This window comes from Haplochromis burtoni, unplaced genomic scaffold (genome assembly GCF_018398535.1).
Source record: "Haplochromis burtoni strain Fernald_Lab_line unplaced genomic scaffold, NCSU_Asbu1 Contig_91, whole genome shotgun sequence".
In the NCBI taxonomy this organism is placed as follows: Eukaryota; Metazoa; Chordata; class Actinopteri; order Cichliformes; family Cichlidae; genus Haplochromis; species Haplochromis burtoni.
The window spans coordinates 680,468-700,274 of NW_024582452.1; the positions used below are offsets into that span (position 1 = coordinate 680,468).

General features: G+C 40.9%; 1 protein-coding gene across 7 annotated transcripts; it reads right to left on the reverse strand.

The window, feature by feature from the left end:
• Positions 1 to 3,842: 3,842 nt before the first annotated feature.
• Positions 3,843 to 19,758, reverse strand: LOC102294258 (protein kinase C-binding protein 1). Of its 7 annotated transcripts, XM_005926168.3 has the most exons (22): positions 19,732 to 19,758; positions 19,349 to 19,525; positions 19,015 to 19,250; positions 14,069 to 14,139; positions 13,328 to 13,491; positions 11,195 to 11,338; positions 10,772 to 10,885; positions 10,552 to 10,644; positions 10,304 to 10,391; positions 10,170 to 10,225; positions 9,987 to 10,064; positions 9,756 to 9,871; positions 9,142 to 9,617; positions 8,886 to 9,014; positions 8,618 to 8,767; positions 7,785 to 8,297; positions 6,670 to 7,098; positions 6,407 to 6,552; positions 6,217 to 6,297; positions 6,058 to 6,136; positions 5,678 to 5,917; positions 3,843 to 5,017 (listed from the first exon to the last, which is right to left on the reverse strand). In XM_005926168.3, exons 3-22 carry the CDS (start codon positions 19,026 to 19,028, stop codon positions 4,842 to 4,844), a joined length of 3,357 nt encoding a protein of 1,118 aa, XP_005926230.1. In that variant the 5' UTR covers positions 19,029 to 19,250; positions 19,349 to 19,525; positions 19,732 to 19,758; the 3' UTR covers positions 3,843 to 4,841. The 7 variants fall into 7 exon arrangements, with proteins under 7 accessions (XP_005926230.1, XP_042078611.1, XP_005926226.1 ...); XM_042222677.1 differs by lacking the exon at positions 11,195 to 11,338 and having other exon boundaries at positions 19,732 to 19,748; XM_005926164.3 differs by lacking the exon at positions 19,732 to 19,758 and having other exon boundaries at positions 11,195 to 11,416.
• Positions 19,759 to 19,807: the final 49 nt, after the last annotated feature.

Below are 19,807 nucleotides of genomic sequence, written 5' to 3' on the forward strand. Positions count from 1 at the left end.
CAACAAGCCCAGGTCCAGTTGACTTTGGTGATTTGGACTATTCCATTTCACAGGTGTTGTTAATTTCTTTCCCTTTATCTCATGTACAGGCCAACGCAATCTATTTATTGTTTCAGGTTGTAGTATTACACAACGTTTTCAGATCTAATAGAAAAAATTTTTAGTGTGTCGTAATTCATTCAATTTATTGTCTTTATTTATAACTGGCATTATTGTTTCTTTCTATTATAGAATCTTACAAGAAAGAGGCAAAATTGTATTCCATTGTGCTTTATTAGCTGCTTCGGTAAAATAACAAATCAACAATGCAAAAAAAACCATTGCAAAACAACATACTGGAAAACAGTTATTCATCACTTGATTGCTTCAATACAACACCTGGGCACATATATGCAGGACTTTTCCATATTTTTTGCATACTTTTTTTTTGTTTTGATATCGCTCTCTCTCTTAACCGATCAAATATCGCTGTGGTAGCAGCTTTACACTCGGTATGACCCAGGTTGATAGAGGGTGCCCAGTCTGGATCGCATTCCAGCATTTTGTAGGGTGGTTGGTTTTCCTACAAAACACAACAAACATTATCCCGCAAAGCCACAGTGAACGCAGCATAGGGTGGAAATTAGTGATGTGCGATACCACTTATTTCCTTTCCGATCCGATACCAAGTAATATTCAGGGTGGTATCGACGATACTAATCCGATACCGATACTTTGTACAAAAACTTATTTTATTTATTGTATCTCAAATTATAGCATCATAATGATTACAGGACATCAGATTACTTGTTCTTATCACTTAATAATGCAGAGTTCATCATATAGAAATAAAAAACCTGAAGTTGTGCGCTATTTGAACACCTTGCCTGCCAGCAGGAATAAAGGACTCCGTGAGAGACATCTGTCTCGCCCTAGCAGCACCTGTCCCTGTCCTCCTCTTCAGTTCACCTCAACATACGCTCGTCATATTCTGTGATATGATTTACTCTGAGGTGTTTCACAAGGTTAGTGATGTTGCCACAACCATACATGCCAACCCTCCCAATTTTTCCGGGAGAATACCGAATTTCATTGCCCCTCCCGAAAATCTCCTGGAGCCACCATTCTCCCAAATTTTTCCCGATTTTCCACCCGGACAACAAAATTGAAAAACCATATCGCAGAATTCATAGCGCGGCCCAGCCAATTCCAGTTTCCAACAATGGCGGCAGCTACTTAGTTTTAATATTACTCTTATTTCTCTTTCTGGGTCGCAAAAAAACTTTTAACATATTTTTTTTTTTTTTTTTTTTTTTTTTTTTTTTTTAATCAACGTAATAAAAAAAACAATTTAAAAACACAAAAAAACTTTTAACATATTTTCAGGTGAGAATGTAGCTGTGTAAACTTCAAATATCTGAGCCGACCGACACATCGTTTTCAAACCCCCGCGGTCTTTCGCTACTCGGGTTAAACATGATATATAAGTCACTTTGATAACTTAAAAATGTTATTGTTTGGCTTTTTCAGTGTTTTATTTGTTCGTGAGTAAATCGGTTTGGCTGAGATTAAAGTTATTAGATTAGATTAGATTAAATTAAATTAAATTTAACTTAATCCCTCGGGAGGGTTCCTCCGGGGTTTTCACACAGCTGAATAAACGTCAAACAGAAAATGATTAAACAGAAGAGTTTACGTCAGTGCCTGGTTATATTTTAGATAGCAAGGAGCAGACGGCAGCATTTCACTCCACCGAGGGAGCTCATGACGTACTATGGTAAATGGCCTGTATTTGTATAGCGCTTTTACTAGTCCCCCCTAGGGACCCCAAAGCGCTTTACACACCCAGTCATCCACCCATTCACACACTGGTGGAGGCAAGCTACAGTTGTAGCCACAGCTGCCCTGGGGCAGACTGACAGAAGCGAGGCTGCCATATCGCGCCATCGCTATGCCTCTGGCCAACACCAGTAGGCGGTAGGTGAAGTGTCTTGCCCAAGGACACAACGACCGAGACTGTCCGAGCCGGGGCTCGAACCGGCAACCTTCCGATTACAAGGCGAACTCCCAACTCTTGAGCCACGATCGCTACCCGGCTTTCTTTAGACCACGAAGGCCGGGTCCTCAGGTGGAAGCAGCCTCTGAATTTGGACACCCCAGCTGTTTCCGGGCCGGCCAATAATAACGGTGACATTTAACGTATTTTATCCGATAAATAAACCCTGTAAAATGTATTTATCACCCCCCAACAGCTCTTTTGAATGTCTCCCTAGTACGGCCACAACACCTCACTCTTGGAGCACTTTTTTGCCGCATGTATGGCAAACCACGTCTCAGCTGTTTGTGAAGGTAAAATACGTCCGCACAATTACAATCAGCAATTGTGAGTGCGCACGCCAAGGGGCTGCGAGACATTTATGCCGCTGTATTTCGCACATGACTATGAAAGGCGGAAGAGGAAGTAGTTCCTTTGAATGTAGATAATCCGAATGTTATAGTTTCTTTCCACTGTGTTCCTGTTAATGATAAACTACAAATTTACTCTAAATTACTAAAATATCGATATTTTAATGTGAGAATCGATTCTAGAACATAAATGATTGGTATCGGAGGAATCGATATTTCAGGATCGATCCGCACATCACTAGTGGAAATGCTTGGAGCAGACTAACATGTAAGCTGGAGTGTTCTGGAACATTATATTTGGTCTTGGAATGGCTGCAATCCAGGCCATCCGTCGGCTCTTTGTTACTTTGGAAACACGGCTTAAACAATTTCTCCTCCACGACGTAATCCGATAACAACCGATCTCTTTACCCATAGGCTTCCCGTGGCTGTCATGCGACCAGCTACTGCAGTTAATAATACAACAGCTTCTTGCCATTTTCTGTTTCTTTTTAACGCTGTGTGACTGACTGTTTTCATGTGAAAGCCTGCGTGCGCTAGTACCGCTTGCCACTCGTTCCCAGAATCCTTAGCTGTTTTACCCCTGAATGACGTCACCTTTTCAATCTCTATGGGTTTGAAGAGGATGTCCAACACTGAGGTCTACTGTGCTAACATAAATAACGTCAAATATGTTTAATGCTTTTGTTATTTTAGTTTTCCATTACGAGTTTTATGTTGTTTTTTTTAATCAGTGTGGTTTCTATTAATTTCTAAAGTGAATGTGTTTGAAATGTGTTTCGGGGTTTTTTTGTGTTGATTTTAGCATTTTTTTTTCAGCCTTGTCTCTAATTTTGTCACCAAAGGGCTCAACCACCGCTGTCCCTGTGATGTACTCATTCCTAATTTTGTTCACTCCCAGTGAATATCTTGGCATTTCAGCTCTGTCTCCTTATGTCAGTGCCACCCTCTTCAAACTATACTTCAAAGGACCCCCTCCACCTTGCCTGCATTCTCTTCACTTCTCTTGCGGCACTGTCTATTGCTTTGGATGATTGACCCTAGTTTGTCTGTGAAGGACACTTTGGTGGACAGACATCTGGGACTCGCCACCAATTGTTCTTAGAACTGAAGAAGCTTCTCGGATGAGAGGTGAAGCGTCTTCAAGGAAATGCTTTTCTTTCCAAGCTCCTTAGATTGACCCCAGTTATTTATCTACTCCTTGCAGTTTCGCTGTTGCAGTCAGAGTAATATGTAATATAATATTACTAACAAACAACTAATTGTGGAGAAAGTAGATTTAAAGTCATGCAGACTTCTCAATCCAAAGCCACCTCAAACTGGTTGTGCTGGTAAATGGGGCTGAACTAGGAATGAATAAAACAAATAATTCCCTGGTGCCACCCCGCCAAAATCTTTCTCACATCACACTCAAAACAACTCATGCACCAAACTGACGATTTTTTATTTTTTTTTTCTTCACTGATCCATTTATTTTTATATACAATATGTAAACAAGAACGAGACACAAGCTCAAAACAGACATGCTCACAGGCAGTAATATCCAGCCAAAATGCAGTTTCTATTAATGTCTACCCAGTTCTTAGCAGCAGTCTGACCAGGATTTACTTTGGATATCTGGTCAAACTGGTTTTGCTTAGAGCTGACATTCATATAAAGTAATATACTTTCCAATAACTTTTTTTTGTTTTGTTTTTTTAAACACATAGAAATGTAATTCCAACAAACATACTATAAAAACATATAACACTATAAATATTGTTCAGGTATCTTCTTACAAAAAACTTTGTACAGTTTAAATTTTTAATTCATTTTCATAAATTGGATCTCTTTCTGTAGTCCTATACAACATAAAACTACAATACAAAACTGGTAGGAGACAGAAATGCCACCACTGACATGAAGAGTACATGGCTGAAACCATTTTTAAACTTGCATTGCTAAATTAAAAAAACAAAACAAAAAAACCCAAACACCTTAGTTGGCATGAAGCGGTGGTTTATACCAAAGATAAAACTTGCATCAGTCAAAAGATCTCTGATGGCACCATGATAAATGTTGATGGCTGTTTCAAATGTTTTGTCTCAGAATATGGTGAACTGTCGGCAAAATAAAAAACAACCCTGAAGGAGCAGCAATGGATGTGATAAAGACAAAAGTTTTATGTGGATTCATACAATCTTGCTCAGAGATGAGAAAGTGGTGAGAGAGCTGTAACATAACTACAGTATGGCAAACATATTGACTCACATTTATTTCTCAAGACAGACAGCTTTCACAAGGTGAATCCACCTGAACATAGATGAGGAAACTGAGAATGACATTTGAACCAAAAACTAGGTGTACATAAGGGAATGGGAAAAAGCGATTTGTCACAGAGGTGTGGGCCTTCCGGCACCACATCCGAACCAAGGAGTCCCACAGTAACCTCCCAAAATGTGCCCATAGTGTAGCAGTTAGGTCACAGTAACACCAGCACTGTCCTTGCTTTTGTCCATATATGTGGGAGAGTTGCTTTTGTCCGATATTGATCCCGAGCCTGAAGGCACGGTCTGCGTGGCGGGAGAGTGGCCCGATGGTTTGACTGACGGCTCTGAGTTGGGGTCTGCCTCCGGCTCCTGCTGCGCTGTGGCTGTTTAGATTTTAAATAAATAATAATAATTTAAGAAGAGAATATATACAGGTTGTCTAAATCATCTTCGCACAGTTTGTTTCTTAAACCACTGGTTAGGTAAGAAGGAAAAAAATGTCTACAATTCTCATGAATGATGTAACGCATTTGTGTTTATGATTTCACATTTGCACTGTACCTTAGGGGGCTGAGCTACCAAATAAGAGTGGGGAAGAAAAACGGACAAAATTGGAGACGATTTCATGTTGAATTTAAATCTAACATTAAATCTGACATCACATTAAAATTACCAAATAGGAATACAATGTAAGAATACAAAAGAAAAAGAATATCCCACTGAAACTGAAGAGCACTTACATTAACTAAACAAAACACTGATGACAAGTCTGTTGTAATAAAGCTCCTAACCATTTCTACCCTGCTTCTTCTAACTAATTTCTTAATCTTTTGTGTCATTTATAGGTCTGTTTATTCAGTGGGCAACTTTATTCCTTTTAAAAAGTGTGATGCAGTGATTACATGACCAACGAATGACCGACTGACAGGTAAATATAGAAGGCGTCACCATAGTCACTTTTAGCTTAGTTTTACTAATAGTTTAACGCTTTAAAAAAATAAAATAAAATTACATCCATCCATCCCAGGTATGCTTTGTCTTACCCGATTGTGTGCAGGACTTCATGTGCTCTGGCCAATGGGCTTGCTGGCAGGGGTAATCACAGTAACTGGTGTTCCAGCAGCAATAGAATATTGCCTCCTTCCGACAGTTAGCACACCACTGTTTCTTTTTGGTCTCGTCCACCGCTTGCTGCTTTTCTAACTCCATTTGCTTTTTCACCTCAGCCACCAATCGTTCCCTTTCCTGCTCCAAACTCTGCCTCATCTCTGCCATTGTTAGTTCTGCATTTAAAAGACACCAAAACAAAAAACTTGAAACTTGTATACCATGTCGACACCTGTTTAAAATTTGATGGCGAGGAAAAGGCAGGTTGAAGATCAAATAAGCTCTGCGGAGTGACAGAGGTAAATGGGTATCTTACCCAGATTGTGCTTCATCTCTGACAACTCTTGCTGATGGAGCCACTGGAGCTTCTCGATCTCTATCCTTAACCGTCGAATCTGTGGTAAAAATACACTGTGATTATAAATACTTACGTATTATTACCACAGAAAGTGTTGCTTTGACTGACAATCTTTACCTCTGCAATCGTGTTTCCCGATGTGCTTTTGGAAAGATCATTGTAGATTTCGGTCATCGTCCCCTTTATTGTGTCCATAATCTGCAAAATATTGGTAAAAATGTGACATTACTGTTGAACTCAGTTATAACCTTTGCAAACAAAGTTAATAGAGTAGAATTTTAATTTATATGAAAAGGCTCCAACTTACTTTGTTTGTGTATTTAGCTATATCTGCAGCTACATCAGCTGAGACTGTGGGAATCTGCAAGTCACCAGACATAAAAGAAGAGCTACCAGATGTGACCTGGGCAGATGTTGATGAGGATGCACTCAGAGGTGGGTCTTTTTGTTGCCCTGCAGAGGATGATGATGACAACAAAAAATTACAGGGAAATTATAAAACTTCAAGTACACTTTTTATTTTGTTATGGTGACTAACGTGGACATGACTAATTGTATTGGTGTATATACCCTTGGCTGCTTGTCTGGTCTGATAGCGAGTGCTTGAAGAAGAGTTCTGCTGTTGTGGGCTGCGCGTCTGCACAGCCGACTGCTCTCCATCCTGTTGCTGTTGCCTCTGCATCTTCTGCATATGCCACTTCTGAGAAGACGTTTGAAACTTTGTTGGATTCCAAACTACAGCCCGCTGCACAGCTTGAGCAGTCTCTTTAGGCAGTAGGGGACGCTGTTTCTTTACAGCTGTAGTCACTGGTGAAGAAGTGGAGACAGTAGAAGGCGTACTGGTGGATCCACTGGTGGTGGTCGTGGCACTGGGCTGAGCAGAAGCGGCAGAGGAAACGAGGTTGAGCGCCGATGTGACAGAAGGCTGCGACGAGTCTTTCATGCTGGATGTAACATCACGTGCTGGTGCTACTGATGTAGCAGATGAAGGCAGTTTGCCTAAGCAGTAAAAAAAAAAAAAAGTCTCTTATCGGTGAGGCGTTTTGCATTTCAAAATCAGCCACATTAAACAGATTTAACATTTTATAGCATATATAAGATTATATTTATTTAGAGCATTTCAAAGTATGATTGAGATCACTATGTAGACATAGAACCCAGTCACGTTGTTTCTTGTCTGAATGCATGGCATTTGAAAGCAAAGCTTCCTGATAATTACTGGAATATATTGTCCTCTCCATTTAGTACTGTTTCTCTGCCACTGACTGCCAAACAAAGACACAGTTTTATATTTCCGCCCCCCTCCTGCTTGTCATTGTGGCCAAAACACTCAAACTTAACTTCCTCTGCCCACAGCCGTTCTTTCCAAAACAATTCCAGCTTATCCAGATGTTGTTTTGCAGACTTTAGAGGTCGACTTCTGTGATAATCGCAGTTAAGATTGCGACAATTCTTCAATGTAGACCCTGTTTGTGCATCAACTCAATCAATAAGCTCATGACTACCCTTACGTCATCTACATAGTCTTCCACCTAGCAGAGAAACACTGCACAGTTTAATCTGAAGGGTTTCATGGTTTTTCACATCATGCCTTAACTTGTGCAATTCCCCATACCTGACACTCTGATGTTTCGTATAACCCCCCCCCCGGGGGAAAAAAAAAACAAAAAAACAACAAGCCTCACCTTCCAGCTTGGCAACATTAGACTCTTTGGCAGCTTTGGCAGTGGAAGGTCCCAGCTCTTTTTTCGCCCTCTTTGAGTCACGACCTCCATGTTCATCCCCTAAGTCAATCACAAGCTCTCTTTCAGAATCAGAGTCCTGCTCAGCTGCTGATGTATTAGCAGCTGCTTTGACATCCTCTGGGGCTTTGGGTTTGTCAGCAAGGGGTTGAGACTGGGGTGTTCTGGGCTTGTCCTTGAGGTCTCTATCTGGGCCATTGCTACCCTGCTTCTCTTTGAGTGGGGGTTCCAGGGTGGCTTTATCCCCCGTTGCCACAGCTCCTTCCTTATTCTCTCCATCAGTGCTTGCTTTAGACCTTTTTCTCTCCATTTTGTCCTTGTCCTCCTGAGCTGAACTTTTTGGCTTGTGTTCCTCATCACTGAGATACTCGCTGTCACTTGAATCTGATTTCTCAGAGTCCTCAGAGTCACTGTGATCCACATCTTTATACGCATCTTCAGATATCTCATCAATACCTATATTAAGAAATGGACATTGTGTTAATTTCTTTCTGTCAGAAGCAAATAGAAAGAAATAATGAACCCTTTCTCTGGTAATAGCTTAATAAACCCTAGTCAGCAGCAGTCACACAGGCATGACCGCCACTGATTAGAGAGTCAGAACTGCCGTGATGCATTTGTAAAATTGCCAAATTCAAATTAGTCTTGAGAACTAATCCACAACTTAAATTTCCTAGATTTGTTATTAATCATTACATTGGCAAGTTCAAATGACTTGTACAGTACAAGAATAGAGTTCTGCAGCAAGTCATGTCACAAACTGGTTTTGTATGTACCAAGCTGTGCCTTGCAGCTTTCAATAGTCTTGTCCAAGCTCCTGATGGGTCTCTTTGGAGTAGAAGGGGGCGCAGGGACTCCTTGTTGTTGCTGCTGTTGTTGAACAGTCTCACTCAGCTCTTTGAGATCCATTTCAGCCTTGACTCGATCTGAAATGAACATGTAAATGTTTGTTTAATCACAAATTCATTAATTATTAAGTACTTTTTGATTATTAGCCTTTGTAAGAACATAAATGCGGTCTCTCTTTGCTTTTTTGTTACTGACCCAGGTTGAGATTGAGGATGCCACCTGTCCCTGCAGTCCTCTCCTGCTTTGGCACCAGTCCAGGGTTAAAGGGCTTTGGACTACCTGACACGCTGCCTGCAGGACCCATCTTCCCTGAAACAGGAGATGCTGTAATAAAAAGATTTTTTTATTTTTTTAAAAAGCAACAAAAAGAAAAAAAAAGCTTATAATGGTGAATAAAATAAGTTAAAATCACATAAATAGAGTTAATGCAACCAGAGTGGAGAAGACTTACCAGTACAGTCCATTGATTCCTCTCCAGTGCTGTAATGGAGTGCAGGATTTCTGTTGCCCTTTTCCACATCTTGCTCTCCATCAGACCCTGTGTGAACCGAAGAGTTTGTACTCATGGGAGACCGAGGCATGTCTGTCATTGAGACCCGCCGATTCATACTGCTGGGTGTGCTACTCTTGCTGAGGACCATCTTAGGAGAAGCGGTTATATCAAAGTTGAAGCGAAGTTTATCTGGTTTCTCTGTTTTCACTGTACCAGCACCGGGGTTGGAAGGGTCCACCAGCATTTGTAGCTGGTTGTTGGGGGTGTACGGAGTGCGGAAGGGTGCGTAGTTGAAGACTCCAAACTTCTTGCGAATGTTTTCCACATAGACCTCCATTTCTTGCATGGCACTATTGAAAATGCTCTTTGTTTTCTTTACAGAGAAAGGGATCTCTTTGGACATGAGGTAGCAGTTGTTGATGGGAACCCAGGCCCTATGTGGAAATGCAACAACAGAACAAAATAATGTTTTAATACATTTAATATCCAGTGGAGATACAGCAACTCGGGTCTTTTCTAAACCTCTAAAACAAGGAGAGTTTCCTCTATAGTGCCCAAAAGGTTCATCTCACCTGTCGTGCTGCCCGAAGAAGCGTGCATCTACTTGCCCATCCTTTTCACGAAGTGCTTTTGCTGGCCAGAATGGAAAGCCCTTCAGCTTAGCCCAAACCAGGGGGTGGGGTTGACTCTGTTGGATAGAGCAAAACAGTAAAATACTGTGCTTCACAAAGCTGATATCCAAGCTAAAACGTATAAAAAAAAATCTGTTACTTTTATGGATTTAAATTAATGTAAAGACCTACACATGGCTCACAAAACCAGTTGTCCCTTTTTTGGCATGCGGACAGGTAGCACTCTGGACACACCTCAATCTCATTCATCTAAAAAAAGAAAAAGGAAAAAAAAGTATTAAATGAAGATGATGCAAGTCCATAAAAAAAAGACACATTTACAAAAATGTCACCAAGTAATTAAAGTTGCTTTACCTCATGTTCACAGATCCTGACAATGACTTTCGCAGTTGCTGTTAATTTGTGATTGCCTGGAAACGACGCACAAGCTTAATTTATATATTCTTACGACAGTAAAGGGAGTAATGACGTACATCAAAGTTGCCTACCTCCATTATAGATGATGCAGTTGTGCAAGATCCATTTCACATCAGCAAGAAAAGCTTCAGTACAGCCATACATCTTCTTCTTTACATTCTATAGTACAGTGAAAATAATAATATCAGTCAAGCAACTGCACTTTTGCCAGCATTTTATATGCATATTTACCTCATGTTTCATTCTAATTCTAGTTTTTTTTTTTTTATTGTTAATACTTCTCCAGAAAAAAATAAAATAAAAATCTATATACGAGTACCTTCTCTAAAGTACACAAGTCCATGGGGTGGAAGATGTACTCTGCATAATCTGGATGTTGCTCCAGAGATACAGGCTTCTGAAAGGGCTCAGTCTGCTCAGATTAGACAAACAGGAAATAAGCACACATGAATTACACTTTCCTCATGGATGTTTCCAGAATCTTTGGTTGAATCTGCAACACGCAACTGGGCATATAAAGACTTGAAGAAACCCCTTACCCCAGGCTGTTTAATCTTTTGGAGTGCAAATTTGAGTAAATAGGAGAGCTGGTCTATTGTCAGCATTGTCATCGCCTTGCTCTGGGTTTCAATGCATTCAGCGACTGTAATTTTCTGCAACAAAATAATAATAAAAAAAAGACAATAATTGGTAAACTAAAGAGATACTATTCATATCTAAAACTGCGTTAAATTTAAATCACTTTTTTGTGATTCAGTTAGTGTATCCCAAATTGAAGAATTGTGTAACAAATACACGTAGAAGTGAATAAGTAGATCTAAACTTTAATCTTCTAATGTCGTCTCTTGTGCTCACAGAAGCATGAGCCATGAGTTTGAAAGGTAGTTTCTGCTGTTCATGGCACACAGTTCCACAATTACTTGTGTACACCCACATAAATGCACATGACTACAGCAAGATACCTCACACTCTGGACAGAACCAGTCGCCCTCGGGCTCAGCTGGTAGTTTGAGGCACTTGGCGTGGTACACCCTGGGGCAGAGCTCACAGCAGAGCACCTGGCCCTCGCGGTGGCACAGCCAGCAGTAGAAGTCATTCCTGCCGTCCTGCGGTACAACATCAACAGGGTCTGTGGTGAGTGCTGGCTGCTTCATATAGTAAAAGGGACCATGTCTTAGCTCTGACTGAAATGCAGGCAAGAGAAACAAGGGGGCAGGTTTCAAAAAACACGCAGGAACACAAAAAGGTGCAGTGCAACAGAAACAAGCTGGGATAAGCAGGGTAAGCAGCATAGAAGGTAATAAAGACAATCAGTCCAAAAAAATTGTTTTAAGAAAATCAGTTAATAGTCTGAACATCTAGTCATGTAATGGCTTCAAATAAAATCAATACTAACCAAACAGGTTCTACATTGCAAGCTGAGACATGGCTCACCTTAAACCTAAAGAGTAAACATTGCATGATGTGGCTCTCTGGTAAATGCCTAAATGGTATCTTAGTGTTAACATGTTACTACATGAATACAAGTTGATAGATGGCTCAAAAGAGTCTTTCTTTGCCCAAATTCAAGTCTTTGGCATTCAATTTGAGTGGTGTTAAAATCCAGCTGCTACTTATTTGACCTTTCCCAGAGAGCCAAAGCATGTATTCCAATAGTGCCACGAAGACATAACTATGCGCACGTCAGATACCTGTCAAATTATACAACAGGGGCTAAATTAGCTTTCAATATCATGTAAGATCAACACAGGACTAAAAGGAATCACGCAACACAACATTATCCACCAAGCAAACAATAAAAACCATATCCATCTAGGCTATTTGGTACTAAATGTCAACGTTAATGACCATTGGCGACTCACGTTGCATTAAACAACTTGTTTCCAAAATAATATATTCATGTGAATTGTGGCAGCTCACATTCCTGTATGGTGGGTCTACTTTAAAAAATGGCCAGTATTCAAGAGATTATGATCAAAATCAGTGTGTTCTCACAGGCAGTATATGGCACTTAGATTAGACTATTGCTGGGTTCTGTATACCTTGAAACTCAACGCTGGTCAAAAATGTCAAAGCTCACTACCATTCCAGTAAAGTTGGAAAGACAAGGAAAACAGGCTTTGCTTTGCTTGTTAGGAAGACATAGCCATTTATGCATCAAGCTAGCAATGCTTGATTTCTGCAGTTTAAAAATAAATACTGCTGCTTTACCTTATTTGGCGAATCACAAATACAAAACAGTGGCAGTATAGTTTAAAAAAAACTCTGAAATTTTACTACGGTTTACATTCACAGCTGCCACCTTGGATTGTTAAGTCACTGTTGGTGGGGCTGCTCTGACTTTCCGAGCTGCAAAACCAACTTGAGTTGTCTATTTGACAATTCTGACTTGGGACTATAGCACCAGTACATCTGGTAACATATTCTTGTTGAATACCCTCAGATACCCCCTCCCCCTAGTTCATCTCCTTTGATGATGGACAAGGAGGTCTCCGTCTCACCCTTCATGTTCAAAACCAACAACTGGCTAAAGCCTGGCATTTACACAGACAGCTGAAGACCCGAAAGCCAACTAGTCAATCCTGTTATACATCTTTAACGTCTACTTGGACTGTGCTGCCTGGGAAGCATATGTACTTGGTGCTTTGTAACGCAAGTACACGGACATCTGCATCAATCCTCCCACTAACTGTCTGATGATGAAATTCACGTCACTCGAACAGACCCTAGCAGACTTCCAGAAGTGGAAGGTATAATCTGCCAACTGTATGCAGTGCAATTTTTTTTTCCATATATTGTACACATTAGTTGTGGAAGCATGAGGCAAAAAATAAATAATTCTAAACACTTCCCATTCAAGACCCTGAAAATACACTTTATTATGGCTGTGTTTATACAGCGGTTAGATTGACCATAAACATATCTGATTTCTGATGCGGTCAGATAGCACATCATATGAAATGGTTCTTTTCAGGCACAACCCTGGCCTTAACATTCTATGAAAGTATATGGCCCATTATTGAAATTGGATAAAGAAATGGCCTTTGAGAACACACCTGATTTCAAAATGAACTTGCACTTACAAGAGCCCTTACCTGGTCTTTGTTGTTACAATTCAAGGCCCCTGGCTTCTTCTTCTTCTTAAGAGGGCTGGGGGAGGTGTCTGAGGGAGAGTGCCCATTGGAGGAATGGGTGGGACTCGACACCTTTCGTTTCTGTGGTGCCACTGATCTTTCTGCTGACCCTGGTGGATCAGGGACTGAATACATAAAGATAATTGTGTCATCACACAATAGGAGTCAAGCTTGTAATGTTCAATGTATTTACAGCCAACACATTACATAAGCTTAAGAAAAATAATTACCAAAAAGAGGACAAAAAAAACAAAACTATAAAACTATTATACATCACTGTCATCGACCCACACGTCTTCCCTTGAGAAACCGAGGGAGGAACAGTATTTTGAAGTTATTAATTTTCAAGCGAGCAGTACAATAGATTCAGTGTTCAGCACTATTATTTTTAACCATCTAATATTCCATCTAACACAGCAATCACAGTAGTCTGAAACGCAGTTACTGAAGACAACACTTATACACGTCAAATTACTATTTCATCATAATAAATGGCTAGAGGGCTTCCTCAGAACTAACTACACCCCGTGTAGATTCAGCAGGCAGACTGTCAGGAAAAATGGATCCTAAGAGACCAGCAAAACATATTACCATTAGACTCTTCTCCTCAAAACATACAGAGAAGGTAGAGGTTATTTACTGTAACTGAGCTGTGTTGGATGCTTGGCTCCTAATGTGAGGTCCTCGGCCTTAGAGACTTACCTTTGGATCGCACAGATGCATCCATTCCCTCTACCACATCAGACTCTGTCTTTATCTCCTCCTCAGCCAGACTGCAGAGCACCGAACAGGAGCACACAGAAACACAGAAAGAGAGACAAACACAAAGTCAGAAAGGATGTTCAGAAACCACATCAGCATAGCAGTAAACAAGTGGAACACCACCTAAGGCACCCGGGTCCCAGAGGATCTGTCAACAGGGACTCTGCTGATTTCCATTGTTGTTGTTTTCATTTGATTTTACAACATCTCCCACTTTGTTTCATGAAATTAAAATACTTTCCATATTATCATCTACAATGGAGTCTGCAAATGTTCTTTATGCTCCAAGAGAAAGGATGATAAATATCACCATGGTAACGCTGATCTCCGCTAAGCACAAGCTGAGATTTGCAACAACACGTAGGGCCATTTAGCTGTAATTACCCTGCACCTCTGTCCTTACATTGCAGTCATAGCATTTTAGTCCAACTAGGTCACAATATTCAAACAGTGCTTTCTTTGACATACAGTGTATAGAGCTATAGATCTGTAGCAACAAAAAAAGAAAAGAAAAATCCACAGAGAGTTGGTACATACCACTGAAGGGACAGCCCCCCATGGCAAATAACAGCACCTCTCAAGCCCCTTCAGTAACAACAGAATACCCCTGAAGGATTTGGGCCCATTGTTAGAGACCAGTAGGAAGAGATATATCTAATAAACTTCAAACGCTCATCTGACAACACCTTTCTGGCCTAGATCCTAATTATGGTCACATTAAATCTTCTGTCATTTCTGGCACTATTTTATGTCTTTGTTTATAAAGTGGCAAACACTTTTTTAAATTAATAAATAAATCCAAAAACCTAAAAATGCAACACTGGAAATGACTGATTTCCCTTTGCTCTTGCGTAGCACCCCACTTCCTCTGAGGCAAAAAAAAAAAAAAAAAGACAGGAATAAAGAGGGTCTGGCAATAAATGAAGGTCTTTGAGTGTTTGGCTCCTCCTTTGTGAGAGCCACAGAGGGCCTAGTTCCAAGGATGTAGCCTTTATTGAAAAGCCTAGAGAAGAAAACCCACCCACAGACCCCTGACAGGTCACACACTTGACCAGATCATAGCTTTGGCTACAGCTCTGGTTTCCCGCTAGGATGAGTGGTTTTCGGGGTAGAACTCAAAGGTCAACCAAATTTGTGGGATAATCTTTTTTTTTTTTTTCAGTTCTGAAACTAAAGGAATGCTCTGCATGTCCCCTCCTCCATCCTTAAAGAGACATTCCATTAAAAAGTTAAAGCAAATGTCAGCTCACTGAGAGGCAAGGAGGGTTCAAAATGCAAATCCTACGAGTTTGATCAATAAAACAAATTACGATTACATATGAGCATAATGGCTAGTAAACCTATGCTTGTAACGTCTTGATGCATGCTCAGTTATCCAAAAAAGTTGATTCTGTTCATCTGGATGTTACGCTTACTCATAAACGTTTGCTCATAACACCAAGTAAACCACGATGTATCGACAAAGGGGTTTAAGATTAAAGTTTGTCACTGTGGCGAAAGAAAATACACTGTGGCTCACAATCACCAGCAGTTCCTAAAAACATTCAAGTCACCGATGGTTTATATGAAACTTGAGAGAATACAAGCATAGCTTGCATTGTCTGAAAAAGTGACAAACATGGGTTGAGCAGAGTTTCTCGTGGCATTTGGGTATCTAGTATCATCTAGCCTGCAGTTTCAAATGCACATACACAGCCTCAGTCACACACACCCCAACCCCTCCGGGGCCTTCCTGTTCCGGACTGCGTGAACAAATGAGGCCCACATGAAAATAAGAAACCGTTAGCCAGTTCACTCTGCTACGTGTGCCACAGCCCTATAAAAGAACATTCGCCATCACCAAGCAGCCCTGAGCTGCCAAATAACCCTATAATACACATTCTCAACACCAATGGCAAGACATTTATGCAACTACAAAGAAAACAGGATTAGCAGACGTTAAAAGGAAAAAGAAAAAAGTATGAAGATCCAAAGTGCATTCTCAGATTAGGAGCTATGATCCATCAAATAAGAAGATTTAAACAAATAAATCCTTAGCAGGTTCTGAGATATAGTCCATAATAGTCAGGTGCAAGAAAACACAGTATTCCCACTCAGTAAGTACTGAAGTACCTGACGGACAAAAAGGAAACAACACTGAATCAATGTCTTTAGATTCCACTCCTGTGAGAGACGAGCAGGGTTCTCTCGTCACAGAAAATGGAGGCCACAGCTTGCTCCCCTCCCCCCTCTCCCCCATCCCCCACTCCAAGGCTGAGACTCGGGCACTGGCACATCCATGCAGGAGGACCAGAGAGATCTGTGGAGATTACAGTCCAACATTACGAAAAAACATGGTCTATGTCGGGGCAAAGCCTCACGGCCAATGACAGAGACAGAGGCGAAACACAGGGAGGGAGACACAGGAAAATCCAGCAAAGTCAGAAGCTCTCATCCGTGTGTGTTGGGTTTTTTTTTTTTTTCCCCTTCCCTGTATTCAATCTTGGCTTCCCTCCTTCTGTGTGAATACTGCTGTCATGGAATAATTAGATTTCATTTTTAAGAAACACAGACCACCACTCTAAAACCACAGTCAGGTCCTGGCAAAGCTGCATGGAAAAGCTTCTCTACATGTAAAAACAATAAACAATTTTCACACATTAAACAGATAAATATCTGGCTCCGTCTGGAAATCCAGAAATGCAACTGAATGCGAACACCATACTGCAGTCATTATATTGCATCATATTAGAGATGCCACTGAAAACATCTGCGAAAAAGAAAAGGTATCCTACACGGTCTGCTACACAAAACCCTAGAGAGATTATTTGATTTAGCAATACGACAAGAAACAACCGGCTTTCATGAGAGCAACAAACACATGCAGACAACTGAAGAAATGAATAGGATTAGCTTTTGCTTTTCCTGGGAAATAAAAGCATTTCATTAAACAATGACTTTAAGTAAATTAAGGTGCCTGATCTAGCACAACTCCCAGCACTTAATCAGTATACTGCTAGTATACACAGCGTATTCTGTACGAAAGAAAAAAAAAAATGACCTGGAGCTTATAAAAGGCTGTAAAGGGTGAATCAAAGATGGCTGTGGAATTTTCCAGAAGGCCTTGCTCTCCCTGCTGCTCTCCCTCGGATTGTCAATCTTTAACCTCAACTGCAGCTGCAATTGGCTGGAGGGCCAACAGGGTGGAACTTTATTGGTCGCTGTGTTATGCCACACAGATCACAGTATGCAGGCTCCCCTCTTCCTCTTAAAAAGCGTTTTTGCTGCAATGCAGAGATTTCCCTCTGCCTCAGACGATTTATTTTCCTTCGGTTCTGTTTGATAATTTGTGATTATGACAGCATAAAACCAGGGGGCTTTTTGTTTTCCTTTAATGTTTTAAAAAAGCCTTGTGGCTGTCATGCACAACTCAGTGTCTGTGCTATTCAACCTCTGTCACCCTCTCTATAGCCTGCAATGCTACAGAAAGAGGCTCAGAGCTTTGCCCCACATATATCCATCTAAAATTTAATAATTACACATTTTAACATAAATTCTCAATCAGGCATTGTGGCGTAGTAAAGGTTTTGGTTTTGGTTTCACAGATAGCAATCTTTTAAACTACGAGTAATTTCCTGATTATAACCTTACTCTCTTCTGAATGTTGCCTACATGAAAAAAAAAAAAAGCCTTGCGTCAGGCCACAAGAAAAAGAAATCATTCTTTGTTTCCCCGGCACAGCTGAGACTGCTAAAATGGTGCAACATGACAAAACACAACGTACCGACTATGATGTGGACAGCATGACAGGTTATTGGAAGGAACAATCCTTCTTAACGACACTTTTAGCAGCTGTTCAAATGCAGTTGATACTTATGTAAAGCATTCTGCTTGACTCTGTTTGAAATGTGCTATTCACATTAAACTGATTTGACTTGAAACATTTAAAAATATGTCTGTCTTATGTTATTTCCACGAGTAGTGTGTTATATTTGCTTATGCCGTGTGATCTGTGAAGACAGCAGCACAAAATGGCTACTGCCTGGCTGAGAGCGTAGGAAGCAGTTTCACAACAGCACTGTGGAATTGCAGAAGCCAGGGGCAATAAACTCCAGGCCTATGAGTGTAAATAGAGGCAACCAGTTTATAAAGATTACACTGGAAAAACTGGAAGGGGATTACCCCTGTCACAAAGTGTTTGTATGTAATGTGGCCTCTGACTAGTATGGACTGTAGAAAACCCAGTCTTAGTGCAGCTTTCCTAAATGTGTATACACTGTGCTACAGTTTTCATGTTCTAGATATTTTTCACATATGTGTACATAAAAATGTTACAATGACGTGATGCCCTGCGCACTCTGCCCTCCTAGCATGCACTTCTGTTTCCCTTTGCATGTAGTCCCCATCCTGGCATGACACAAGAAAACACCACAGAGCCAATCCACTTAGAAACAGTACATAATACACCCTTTCCTCCACTGCCCATCCCCCATTCTTCCTCTGCCATTCTAAAAAAAAAAAACACAAACACTCCCACAACAGAAAGGAGATGTGTGTGCCATTTTAAAATCCAACTCTCTTTTGCATTCTAAAAAAATAAAAGGATTTTTCATGGTCCACTCTGCCTCCTGTATGGCAGCCTGGTTGTCTGGGGCACTCATGTGACCCTGAGACATAGAGAGAGAACAAGGGTGAGAGTCGTTAGCCAACCCCCACCCTCCCACCCTCAGCACTGTGGAGCACAGAGGCCTTACGAGGCCTCCAATCCACCCCAGCTCCTCCTCCTCCTGCACACTAAACTGACTTTAAGGTGTGCGCATTCATCATTAGAAACCAACAGTCAGCACAACACGAAGAAGGAAGCCATGTTGTTATCAGAAGTCTGAGATAAAAAAGACAGAGCTTACCTCTGTGGATGCATGGCTGCCTGACACACTGTTATGTCAACACTTATAAAACATGGAGGACACTCTCAGCCCTCAGTCGGGGAAGGCTCCGCTCTTCAGGCAAGGCGATCAGGCCCCGGTGATGTTAGCCAGATCCTGACTGGTCGCTTTCCTCACGAGCAAGATGCAAGGCCGCGCCTGATTGGCCGAAATGTTTCCTGAGTAATTATCTTTGTTCAGTGCAGGCAGGGGCAGCACTGTGAGAGTCAGAGACAGGGGAAGAAAAATAAGCACACAGCTAGGTCTTAAAACCACAAAATATTGTGATTGCTGCGAGTATTTCTGACATACAAACCCATGGAACAATGCTTTGTAGCTTCCAACAGCAGAATCAGGAAACAACCGTCTTAGTTGAAGGTTTTAGAAGCAGAAACGGCAGCATGTAGTGTTGAGAGCAGGACACCATGGCTTCTCTGCACAAGCTTCCATTTTTTATGTGGAAAGGGCCTTTGTTTAAACTCCTCCCTCTTGGCTTATTCCAAAGAAAAGAGAGGCTAAAGCTGTTATTCTATTCGGACATTTCAGCCATCAAAAAACAGAACACCATAAGAAATTATATAAGAAATGATATACTTGTATTTAATCCTAAAGAAGCTAACCCTTACTTTTTATTATGTATATATGAATAATGGCCAGTTAAACAAACCATATGCAAAAATACTGTGTACGAGGGATTACCTGATAAGCTTGATCAGTTACCAGATGTGGTCCTGTCTGACTTTCAGCAGACCCATCTATGACCAGATAAAGAGTA